Genomic DNA, 12,719 nt, shown 5'->3' with positions numbered 1-12,719 from the left:
CTGGAGGGTTCATGGGAGTTTGCCCAACCAGTCCACATGTGCTTTGTGGATTTGGAGAAGGCATTCGACTGTGTTCCCCGGGGTATTCTGTGGGAGGTGCTTCGGGAGTACGGGGTACATGGCTCTTTGCTACGAGCCATTCAGGCCCTGTACAAACAAAGCAGGAGCTTGGTTCGCATGGCCGGCAGTAAGTCAGACTTTTTCCCAGTGAGAGTTGGACTCCGTCAGGGCTGCCCTTTGTCACCGATTCTATTCATAATTTTTATGGATAGAATTTCTAGGCGCAGTCAGGGGATGGAGGGTGTCCGGTTTGGTGACCTCAGGGTCACATCGCTGCTGTTCGCAGATGATGTGGTCCTATTGGGGACATCAGGCCGTGAACTTCAGCTTTCACTGGATCGGTTTGCAGCCGAGTGTGAAGCGGCCGGGATGAGGATCAGTACCTCCAAATCCGAGGCCATGGTTCTCACGCGGGAAAGGGTGGAGAGCCCTCTCTGGGTCGGGGATGAGCTCTTGCCTCAAGTGGAGGAGTTTAAGTATCTCGGGGTCTTGTTCACGAGTGATGGTACAAGGGAGCGGGAGATTGACAGGCGGATTGGTGCTGGGTCAGCAGTGATGCGGGCTCTTTACCGGTCTGTTGTGGTAAAGAAAGAGCTGAGCCATAAGGCAAGGCTCTCGATTTACTGGTCGATCTATGTTCCCACCCTCACCTATGGTCATGAGCTTTGGGTAATGACCGAAAGAACGAGATCGCGAATACAAGCGGCTGAAATGAGTTTCCTCCGCAGGGTGGCTGGACTCTCCCTTAGAGATAGGGTGAGAAGTTCGGTCATCCGAGAGGGACTCGGAGTAGAGCCGCTGCTTCTTCACGTTGAGAGGAGCCAGTTGAGGTGGTTCGGGCATCTTGTTAGGATGCCTCCTGGACGCCTCCCTTGGGAGGTGTCACAGGCAAGTCCACCGGGGAGGAGACCCCGGGGAAGACCCAGGACACGCTGGCGTGACTATATCGCCCAGCTGGCCTGGGAGCGCCTCGGAATCCCTCCCAGGGAGCTAGTGGAAGTGGCTGGGGAAAGGGAGGTCTGGGCTTCATTGCTCAGGATGCTGCCCCCGCGACCCGAACCCCGGAGAAGCGGAAGATGATGGATGGATGGATGGATGGATGGAACATTAACTGTGATTTTATTATTTTATATTATAAGGCACTCAATAACATTTTTATCAGGTTGTTTTTTGCTTCTACTCAAGTTACTTTTGGAAAGGCACATTTTTATTTCTGAGAAGTAACAATACCTTTTACTTAAGAATGGATTTAGGTTACTCAACCCATGTGTGCTTAGTCCACTGCTGTTTACTCTGCTGACACATGACTGTACTGATGGCACGACTGTGGTTGGTCTGATCAGCGAGAATGATGAGTCAGTGTACAGAGAGGAGGTTCAGCAGGTAACAGACTGGTGCAGAACCAACAACCTGTCTCTGAATGTAGACAAAACTAAAGAGATGGTTGTTGACTTCCGAAGAGTTCGAGGTGACCACCCCCAACTGAACATCACTGGCTCTGCTGTGGAAATCTTCAGAAGCACCAAGTTCTTTGGTGTTCACATCACAGAGATCTCCATAGCCAAGAGAGCCCAGCAGCACCTCTACTTCCTGCGACTGAAGAAGGCTCACCTCTCCCTCCCATCCTCACCATGTTCTACAGGGGGACTGTGGAGAGCATCATGAGCAGCTGCATCAATGCTTGGTTTGGGAATTTCACCGCCTTGGACCGTAAGACTCTACAGTGTATAGTGAGGACAGCTGAGAAGATCATTGGGGTCTCTCTCCCCTCCATCATGGACATCTACACCACACATTGTATCCGGAAAGCCACTAGCATTGTGGAAGACCCCATCCATTCCTCACACTGACTTTTTTCACTGCTGCCATCTGGCAGAAGGTACCGGAGTATCCGTGCCACCACTGCCAGACTCTGCAACATCTTTGCTCCTCAAGCGATCAAGGACTGAACTAACCCCTGCCACCCCTCACACACATACTCCACACACACACCTCTTTTGATGCTCTACTTGCACTATCTGTAACATTGCCTAGTTTTTTTGTTTGCACACTGTCTGCACATTCACACTTTGCACTTTAAGTTCCTTGTTGCACTGTGTTTTTCCTGGAGGAATGTAATTTCACTCCACTGTGCACTTGTACATAATGACAATAAATTTTAAAAAAGCCTCTTACAGGTGAGTGAATGTACACTGGGTCAGTGCTGCTCTGTGAGTGACATTATGAAGTAGGCTATTCAATGTTAAGATGAGTAAACTATCAAACAATAGTCAGCTATAATCATTTATCATGCTAACTAATCACTTTCTACAGTTGAATACTTGTGTGTTGTAGGTTAGATTATAGAGCGCTGTCTGGCTATTCAGTAAAGAGGGCAGCCTACATTTAAGCACTTTAATGCTTTTTTAATTGTTTGGAAACAAATTTTTGCAATTTTACATGAGGGATGTTTGCCTATTCTTGCTTGATAGAAGACTTCAGCTGATCATAGAGCCAACTTAGATGGTTATGCCACTCAACTTCTGTTTCTCCCAAAAACTAGCTGTAACGTGGACTTATCTGCCCCCCGCACAAATTCCCCTTGTCTTTCAGACCATCTGAGAGGAGCTCAGGCCCAAAGAACTCAACTGCATTTCTGCATAGTATTGATGTACAGCCTTATCCTTGTGTAATAAGAGTTTTGAGTTACATTTCTTGATGCAGCGGCAGACTGTGTTAAGTGACAATGCTTTTCTGAAGTACTCCTGAGCCCATGTGGCTTTATTTAACACAGTAATGTGACTATTTCTCATGCAATGCTGTCTAATGGTCTTTTAAACTGACAATCGCTTCATGATGTTTGGCACAAAGTGGTGAGCCAACTCATCTTTTCTGGCAAAGACTGAGCCTTTTAAGGAAGCTCCTTTTATTCTCCCATAGACCTATAGAATGATGGTTTCTCTAAAACCCATTTTTCCATGAAATAATTGCAGAATTTCCAAAACAGCCTGTGCTGAGCTAAGCGGCACTACTGAGAACCTCCCAACAGATGGCGCTGTTGAGCTACAGCTGTTCGGGCGGTTATAATATAAAGGCACTTATAGCCGCTTCGCTTTTTTACCTTTCCGTACTCGGCGCAGCGCGTTGCCAGAGCCTGTACGTTTCCTCTGTGTTCAGTTTGTTACACTGAGTCAAATGGACTTCACGATTCGCGCCGCTACGCTTGAGGACTGCAAGGATGTCGCGCGCATGATCACGGTGAGCTGAGCCGCGCGAGCCGCGCACGTGTCGAAGAGAAAACGAGCCGTAGCCGCAGCTGCATGGTGCCGTCATCGTCTGCATGGGCGTGCTGTGTCACTGCCAGCGTCGCAGCCCTTACTGTGAACAGTGTTTTTGATTAACTGTCACTGATTAATTCTGACATCTGGTCAGTCCGTTTCCCTGAACCTGCTGCACGGTGTTTGAACTTTGTGTAGCCTCACAAATCAGCTGTCATTAACAGAGGTGGTGAAAGGACGTGGACACACAAATGCATATGCAGTATTTTAATCCCGTTGTTCTTTTTGTATCAGGAGCTGGCAGAGTATGAGAAAGCTGCAGACCATGTGGAGATTACACAAAAAGGTACATATTCCAACTATTTTTCAGAATTTCTGCATAACCCAGTTGCCCAGGTGTAAACAGTGTCATTCATCTGTTCTGATGCGGAATGGTTCATTGTAAGGAAACTTGCTGAATCAGGTTGCTTTTTAATGGCAGTGATAGGAACCAGGGCTTTTGATGTCATTGGCTTTCCTATCCAAAACAACCAGTGAACCCAGATGTGTCTTCTGAGTTTTTATATGTGATGCTGATAATGGTAACATAGTAGTACATCTGTAAAATCTATTTTCTTTTGTACTGCTTTGCCTTACAATGCCTTGCTCATACCCCTCCACTGTGAATGTGTTTTGAAATACAGGCACCAAGCAGTGTATTCCTATTCATTTAATGTAATAGCCTTGTGTGAGCATTGTGTAGCATTTTTTGGCAATAAATACTTGAGACGTCTGGTTCCTGTCACCAATGCGGTGGACAATTCTGAGCTGGCAAGCTTCTCTTGAATGCTGCATGTCACACCAAACCATTACAAATGGCTTTGTTTGCATCTTAACCATGTAGTTATGCAGACATTGTGGAGAACTGGTGTAATTCTTCTGGTGTCATGCTGTAATACAAATATCAAAGTAAATTAAAGTGGTATTGTTAATTTGCTTTGTAAAAGTGTCATGCATGTAATTAATTAAACTGTGTTTAATATCCTCTGTAGATCTAGAGCAGGATGGCTTCTCTAAAAACCCATTTTTCCATGGAATAATTGCAGAAGTTCCTGAACAGCACAAGTCCAAAGACGGTGAGGAAATACTGCAAGGGTGTCAGAATTCATATGCACTCCTAAAGCAGCCCAGTCAGTACTGTTAGTCTGGCACAGTACCTAAAGAAATGCTAATGTTTTCCACATAATCTCTATGCCTGTATATACAGCATGCAGTCAGCTGCCATTACCAATAAAATAGGGCTCATCATCATCATCATCATACTTTAAAATAGAGTCAATGTATTTTATGCTGTTTCTGTTTTTTGTTCTCACCATTTAAAAGAAAAGTCCATTCATCCATCCATCCATCCATCCATCCATCCATCCATCCATCCATCCATCCATCCATCCATCCATCCATCCATCACCATCCATCCATCCATCCATCACCATGCCGCCCCTAAAAGAAAAATGTCCTTAAGAAAATGGGTACCCAGAACATCTCATTATTCTAATGAAGAACCTTTAAACTGATCAGAAAACCACAGTAAAAACACAAAATGCAGAACAAGGATGAAGAAGTTTTAAGAGATATTTAAATGTAATGATGTGTCTCTACAAACAAAGGTCAGAATAGTGCAGGCTGTTGTTTTTTATTTATTTATTTTATTTATTTCTTTATAGATGTAAAAGTTGGAAAATTAAAAAATCAGGACAGGAAAAACACTTTGATGCTGGGGAAGACTTTTGAGAGGACATACAAATGTATGTTTGGCTAAATCAAGCCTCATCTCTCACATGAAGTTTGCAACCAATCTAAAGCTGATTTTTAACATATAATGAGAAAAAAACAAATAATTGTAAAAGACAAAAGACAGTATGATTAATTTTTAAATATAGTCTGAATCAACTTGACTACACATAATAATAATAATAATAATAATGGAAACCTCTCCATGGATCACCACCTTATAGTGGTGGAGGGGTTTGCGTGCTTGAATGATCCTAGGAGCTATGTTGTCTGGAGCAAAAGCTCCTGGTAGGGTCTCCCATGGCAAACTGGTCCTAGGTGACAGGTCAGACAAAGTGTGATCCATAATAACCCCTATGAGAAGACAAGAACAGGATTTGTGTACCCTGCCCTGATCAGGGTTACCGGGGCCCCACCCTGGAGCCAGGCCTGGGGGAGGGGCTCGCCAGCGAGCGTCTGGTGGCCGGGCATTTACCCATGGTGCCCGGCCGGGCCCAGCCCGAAGGAGTTACATGAGTCCCCCCTCCCATCGACCCACCACCAATGGGAGGGGCAGTAGTAGGGGTTCGGTGCTTTGTGGATCGGGCAGTGTCCGAAGGCGTGGGCCTTGGCGTTCTGATCCTCGGTTGCTGAAACTGGCTTTTGGAACTTGGAACGTTACCTCACTGGCGGGGAAGGAGCCTGAGTTGGTGCGCGAGGTTGAGAGATACCGGCTAGATATAGTCGGGCTCACCTCAACACACAGCTTGGGCTCTGGGTCCAATCTCCTTGAGAGGGGCTGGACTTTATTCTTTTCTGGAGTTGCCCATGGTGAGAGGCGGCGGGCAGGTGTGGGCTTTCTCATAGCCCCTCGACTCGGTGCCTGTATGTTGGGGTTTTCTCCGGTGGACGAGAGGGTAGCTTCCCTACGCCTTCGGGCTGGGGAATGGGTCCTGACTGCTGTCTGTGCTTATGCACCGAACAGCAGTTCAGAGTACCCAGCCTTCTTAGAGTCCTTGGAAAGGGTGCTTGAAAGTGCTCCTCCTGGAGACTCTATTGTCCTACTGGGGGACTTTAACGCTCACATGGGCAATGACAGTGAGACCTGGAGGGGTGTATCGGGTAAAGAGAGGAGCTGAGCTGTCAACTGATCACCACCTGGTGGTGAGTTGGTTCAGGTGGTGGGGGAAGATGCCGGTCAGACCAGGCAAGCCCAAACGTATAGTGAGGGTTTGCTGGGAATGTCTGGCAGAAGAACCTGTCAGATTGATCTTCAACTCACACCTCCGTCAGAACTTTGACCAGATATCGGGGGAGGTGGGGGACATAGACTCCAAATGGGCCATGTTCCGTTCCTCCATTGTTGAAGCGGCTGACTGTAGCTGTGGCCGTAAGGTAGTTGGTGCCTGTCGGGGCGGTAATCCTCGAACCCGGTGGTGGACACCCCAGGTGAGAGATGCCGTCAAGCTGAAGAAGGAGTCCTACCGGGTATGGTTGGCCTGTGGGACACCAGAGGCAGCTGGCAGGTATCGACAGGCAAAGCGATCTGCGGCTTCAGTCGTCGCCAAGGCAAAAACCCGTGTATGGGAGGAGTTTGGTGAGGCCTTGGAAAGTGACTTTAAGTCGGCTCCGAAAAGATTCTGGCAAACTGTCAGGCGACTCAGAAGGGGAAAGCATTGTGCCACCAGCACTGTATATAGTGGAGATGGTGTGCTGCTGACTTCGACTGAAGACATCATTGGGCGGTGGAAGGAATACTTTGAGGACCTTCTCAATCCCACCGACACGTTCTCCAGTGAGGAGGCAGAGTCTGGGGACATGGGAATAGGCTTGTCCATTACTGAGGCCGAAGTCGCTAAGGTAGTTAAGAAGCTCCTTGGTGGCAAGGCTCCAGGGGTGGATGAGATCCGCCCTGAGTTCCTCAAGGCTCTGGATATTGTGGGGCTGTCTTGGCTGACACGCCTTTTCAACATTGCGTGGACATCGGGGGCAGTGCCACTGGATTGGCAGACTGGGGTGGTGGTGCCTCTTTTTAAAAAAGGCTTATAGTTGAACTTCGGATCCAGGAGGAGCAGTGCGGGTTCCGCCCTGGTCATGGAACACTGGACCAACTCTTCACCCTCTCCAGGATTCTGGAGGGTTCATGGGAGTTTGCCCAACCAGTCCACATGTGCTTTGTGGATCTGGAGAAGGCATTTGACTGTGTTCCCCGGGGTATTCTGTGGGAGGTGGCATGACTATATCGCCCAGCTGGCCTGGGAGCGCCTCGGAATCCCCCTTGGAGAGCTAGTGGAAGTGGCTGGGGAAAGGGAGGTCTGGGCCTCATTGCTTAGGATGCTGCCCCTGCGACCCGAACCCCGGAGAAGCGGAAGCTAATGGATGGATGGATAATAATGGAAATCAAATGTACTCTGCAGATACAGCAAATAGAGATTAGGTTTTAAACTGCTGGTATATTCCATTAATACTTATTTCGTCTGCTCTGATGTTGGTATAGCCTTTGTGTTATCTCATTAAGGCTACCCCTCGCTTGCAGCTGAGACACATGATTGTTACATAATACATTTTTTCTCCTTACTGTCTCCTGTTCTCTTGTTTTGCCTCAAAGCATCTGACATGAATTTTCATCAACCTATTACTCATTCTAGGTCCCATGTAGCCTTCAGGTGTACTTGACCTTTTATCAAACTGCAGTGCAGTGCAGAGAAAGTATGTGTGTTCTCATTTGTCTGTTTGTTTCAGGTCATAGTAAAGTAGGGTATTCCCTGTACTTCTACTCATACAGTTCATTTAAAGGCCGGGCTGTGTACATGGAGGACTTGTATGTGATGCCAGAGTTCAGAGGTAAGTGTAGTACTATTATTGCATGTTTGAAATGTATAAAACTGTTTGAAACTAGACTGTAATGAACATCTGAACATCTGACCTGGTTGTAATTATCAATGCTTAGACATTTCATATCCATTTTTGAATCTTCCCCAGGAAAAGGCATTGGCAAGGCACTGATGAGAAAAGTTGCACAGGTAAGGGTTTTTGCTGCTAATATAAAATCAGCAATTGGCTGATTTATTTAGATCATTTCAATCAATGTGTTGCGATTTAATGACTACATAATGTGATCCAGCTAAGTATATGAGGGCTGTGTTATATTTTGCGAGTTGCCATTTTGGTTGATGGCATTTCAACTGTATTTGTTTTCATAACATCTTAATTTTTCAACAAATAGTATTCAGTTGTGTCAGCAAGAAACTATATTATATCATCTTGTATCAATCATGCTAGCACCACTCTTCAATAACACGTGCAGATTATTTCCTTGTAGTCTTCACAACCTACTAGCACAGTCTGTACTAACTTAATGCATAGAATATTGCAGTTCATGCATTTTGTTGTCATATAATGAAGAACATTTCATTAAGTAGCATTTCATGTGGAACCTTTCAGTTTGTGATCAGTATTTTATATCTGTTAATGCTGATTAATGAAGATGTGCCCACATTGGGTTTAATATCTCTCAAGGCAAACTTGAAGCTTGTTAAGTGTGTAACATACCCTTTACTTTGTATGTTGTAATTGCACTGGACAGTTCCATAATGTGTACTTAAGGCCTATATCGGAATACTAGTGGAGGAGCCTCTTGGTCTGTTAGCAGTCTTTTGTGCTTGTTGTCATTGCTTACTAATATGCTTACTATAGTTTTGGGCCAATTTCTGACTTGTAAGCATATGAGCATTCAGTCAAAACTGACCCCTAATGGAAAGTTGTCAGGACTATTTGTAAAGGCTATAATGTATGTAGGCCATGTTAATAGTGCATGCAATCTAAAAAATGTTTGCTACTCTACACTTTGTCTGAAGTGCATGAAGTCTGTCTAACTGTTAGGACTGTGTTTCATATCATAAGTGTGAGCTTTGGGTGAAAAAGTATATTAATACTGCTATTGCTGATGATGTCTGTTATGAAACAAAGAAAATTCATGATTGATGCACCACTAATATTAAAGTGCATTTAGTTTTTCCATTAGTTAAATGTAAATAACACAACAAGCTTGTCTGATAGCCAGATTTCTTTCTGCTTTCTGCATATTCTAAATTGTCTTATGTTTTTTTTTATTTTATTTTTTTATGCTGTTTATTTTGGGTTGTCACTGTATCCAGCTAGGACTGGCTGCTGGTTGCACTCAGCTGAATTTTTCTGTGTTGGACTGGAACAAGCCATCTCTCGACTTCTATTTTAGTCAAGGCTGCCAGGACGTGACCTCTGACCTGGGCTACCACTACTTGCGCTGCGAGGGGGATGCCCTTGAATACCTGGCACAGGGAGACCCCTAAATTTCAGGGCACATCTGTTCCTCAACATCCCTAACCAGAATAAATAAGCTGCAGGTTATCAGTTCAACACAGGGAAGAAGCAAAAGTAACCACTCAAGAACGGTTTAATAATTATGTGAAAGCTGACTTTTCCCTCTGTTCTCTGTGTAGATTTTTCCCAGGGCACACTCTAGTGTTTTATTAATGAAGTAAATCAGGTGTGTTGAAGACAACCAAAGACACAAGACATGTTTATGTAAACTGTGGTGTAATGTTACATGTTGTTGTCAAACACAGTGCTGAAAGTGTGTAACTGGACTGCCTCCTTGTGGCTATGGCATTTTTAGATGTTTACAGAGTAGATGGTAGTAATTACACTTTATGTTTGCATTGTTGGTAGGTCAAAACATCCATGTCCATCATGTCACGTTTTGGGTGTTTGTTCGGTGGTCCAAGCTTAGTGTTAATACATACAATTTTGATTTTTAGTAACTTGAAATTTTGAACAAACATGTTTAATGCTTTTCTCTCAAGAACCAATAACAGTGTAAAAACATTAATGCAATGAGTGCAATAAGCTCATTGCCTCTTGCATTTTAGGCACTATTATAATATTACAGCCACCTACTAAGGCTACACAATCAGCAGCTTCAAACAGCAACAAGTATTCATCCATTATCTACAGTACTGTACAAACATCTGACACTCTTCATGTATTTAATTTCCAGCCAGAACAGCCATTAAGTAGACGTTATTCATTTTGTAAGGACAAAAGCACAAAGCATGTATTTAACAGAACATGACGCTGTCATATAATTCAGTATTTAGTATTTCCACACTTTGCTTTTATAACAGCTTCCATTCTTCACACTTTCAATTTTTCAAAGTAATCCGCATGGCTCACTCAAAGGTCTGGACTCTGGGGTGGACAGTCCACGGTTCTGAGAGCACAATTTTCGTACTTGATTTGCGATTTGTCTTCTTTTTTTTGTCTACTTCTTGTTCTCAATAAGATCTTCTTACCAGCTACACGTCCTTTTAGACTCATAGTGTTGAGTTGTCTTCTCACAGTGGAAGGATGGACAGAAACACCTGTGGATTTTTCTCAAAGATGAAAGCTTTAAGTGCTCTTTAATATCTATATTTAGTTTTTTCACTTTCCTGTTTCTTATGTAAGTGGATGATCTCATATCTCATCTCCCCAGAAATATATAAATATATAAAGAACAACTTTTAGTAGTATAATGTATATATTAGTATACTGGCTACTTTTAAATGAAATGAAGGGTGGTCTGTGACTTTTTGCATAGTACTGTATATGTAATGAAATCTTATGTGTACTCTGTGTGATCATTGACCATCATACTGCAGTGATAGAGATACTTTAGAGATACTGTCTCTTTTTGTGCTAGCTGAGATCAGTGAGAATCAAACAATGGAAAAGAATGTTAAAGATATAAAAAGTACTCTAAGAGTGTAATACTATGTTCAAGTCTGTTTATAACTGTGTGTATAGATGAGGACACTATTGCACTTTGCTCTGCTGGACTGTTTATCCTTTCTCTTAGAAGATGTTCTTCTCTGACAGTAAAACTTGTTAAGCAAGACAGCACTGTTGTATTTTAGGGTCCCTGCCAAGTAGTACGCTGGGAATAGAACGCTGTGTTGTTTCAGCAGCACAGTGGTGCTAAGTCGGTGTCATAACTGTGTACAAGTTACAGCTTGACATTATGTGTGTGTGTGTGAGGACCATTGTTGCACCTTAGGGTTCATTAGTTCATTAGTATATGTTTACAACAAGCACATAAAGATAATAATTATTACATGATTTGTCTTTGTATTAAGTGTGTAACTTTGCAAGTAGACACCATATATTAATATAAAAATAAACATAAATAGAGTAAAAGGTTTTTTTAAAATATATATATATGTATACATACTCTGAGATTTCTCTCCAATGCTCTTAATCATCAGACTGATTTGTTAAATTCCATCAACAACACTGACTGGATTTAGTGAATAACTGACTAGCTAAGCCTGGCACTGGATGATAAACTGCAAATAATGCTGGGCAGCTGTGAGGAGAGGTTTGGAAATGACTAACCATATACATTCATGTATAAAATCACTACTTATTGTATTAATATTATTTGTCGTTTTTTAATATCGGTGTTTTTCTGGACAAATATACTCTTACCGCCCAGGGCCCGTATTCACAAAGCTTCTCAGATAAGCAGTGCTGATCTAGGATCTGTTCCTATCAGTAAGACCATCATAAATAAGACATCTGATCCTAAATCAGCACTCCTGCTTCAAGAGGCTTTGTGAATACAGGCAAGATTAATAGCTTTTTGAATACAGCTGTCTCAGGGGCCTAACACATGGCACCATGCTGTTTATGCAGAGGTCTTAGGCAGCCAAGAAAATTGCTCAAAGCTGTTTATCTGTTTAATCTTATCTGTCTGTCAGTAACAACACTATGTAACATTAGAATAGAAACACTGAGCCATGTGTTTGATTCTATCAGCAGCACACATGAGGTCATGTAAAGAAGTACTGATTAGCTGAAGCAGGGATTGGATGATAATTGTATACTGGAATTCCCCCAAGGAGAAATTTGGAAATGTTTAAGCTAACACACTGACACAAAATCACAATGTATTGTTTATTTGTTTGTAGGTCTTAACTGTGTTTATCTGTTCTTTAAAGCAAATAAATCCAAACACCCAGACAAATAGTGATACCTGTCATTTTCTTCGATGGCTGTAGTACTGTATTTATATAACTGAGCTGTTGTTCTGTTGCACCTGTGTGGAGCATCACTGATGGCTATGATGACATCTTTTGAACATGTCCTTACAAGCTGCTGCTTTGTGATGTCCACTGATTACCAGTTGTCACTTTACTGCAAATAAAGCTTAAACACACCTCCATTGCTTCGGTGCCCTGCTCATGTTCTGCAACCTTTTTTCTTCCTGTTCCCCCTTTTTTCCTCCTTCTATCCTTCTACGAAGTTTACATTCCCTGCATTGTAATTCCTCTTTCATTATAATAAACTTTTTTTTAATTCTGTAACCTTAAGCAGGCGTACTGCATCGCTGCTAGTTTCTGGTGCCCTGTTGTGTTGGTGTCTTGGAGGGAATCCTAAAAAACGAATCCTGTCCTGCATGAAAAGCTCACTGAACCGAGTTCCACCGCTCGATGCTGCTGGTGCTGCTCGAACAGCGTGTTGGATTTGTTCGAATATGTTGCAGACTTTTATTTTAAAGGGCCAAACGTAGAGTAGCTTTGAAAACCTAGGAAAGCAGCGCCACCCTGTGGTCACTTAGACAAAGAATGTGCT

The 12,719-nt window shown here is 43.3% G+C and overlaps 1 protein-coding gene across 1 annotated transcript; it reads left to right on the top strand.

Annotated features, from left to right (window-relative positions):
• Positions 1-3,127: 3,127 nt before the first annotated feature.
• si:dkey-19b23.15 (thialysine N-epsilon-acetyltransferase) lies at positions 3,128-12,304 on the top strand. The gene is made up of 6 exons (XM_017709865.2): positions 3,128-3,297; positions 3,612-3,663; positions 4,349-4,432; positions 7,809-7,910; positions 8,049-8,089; positions 9,224-12,304. Exons 1-6 carry the CDS (start codon positions 3,235-3,237, stop codon positions 9,395-9,397), a joined length of 516 nt encoding a protein of 171 aa, XP_017565354.1. The 5' UTR covers positions 3,128-3,234; the 3' UTR covers positions 9,398-12,304.
• Positions 12,305-12,719: the final 415 nt, after the last annotated feature.

The sequence above is a fragment of the Pygocentrus nattereri genome, chromosome 2, assembly GCF_015220715.1.
Source record: "Pygocentrus nattereri isolate fPygNat1 chromosome 2, fPygNat1.pri, whole genome shotgun sequence".
Classification (NCBI taxonomy): Eukaryota; Metazoa; Chordata; class Actinopteri; order Characiformes; family Serrasalmidae; genus Pygocentrus; species Pygocentrus nattereri.
The sequence above is the reverse complement of the archived record's forward strand: the minus strand, read 5'-3'. Positions and strand labels throughout refer to the sequence as shown.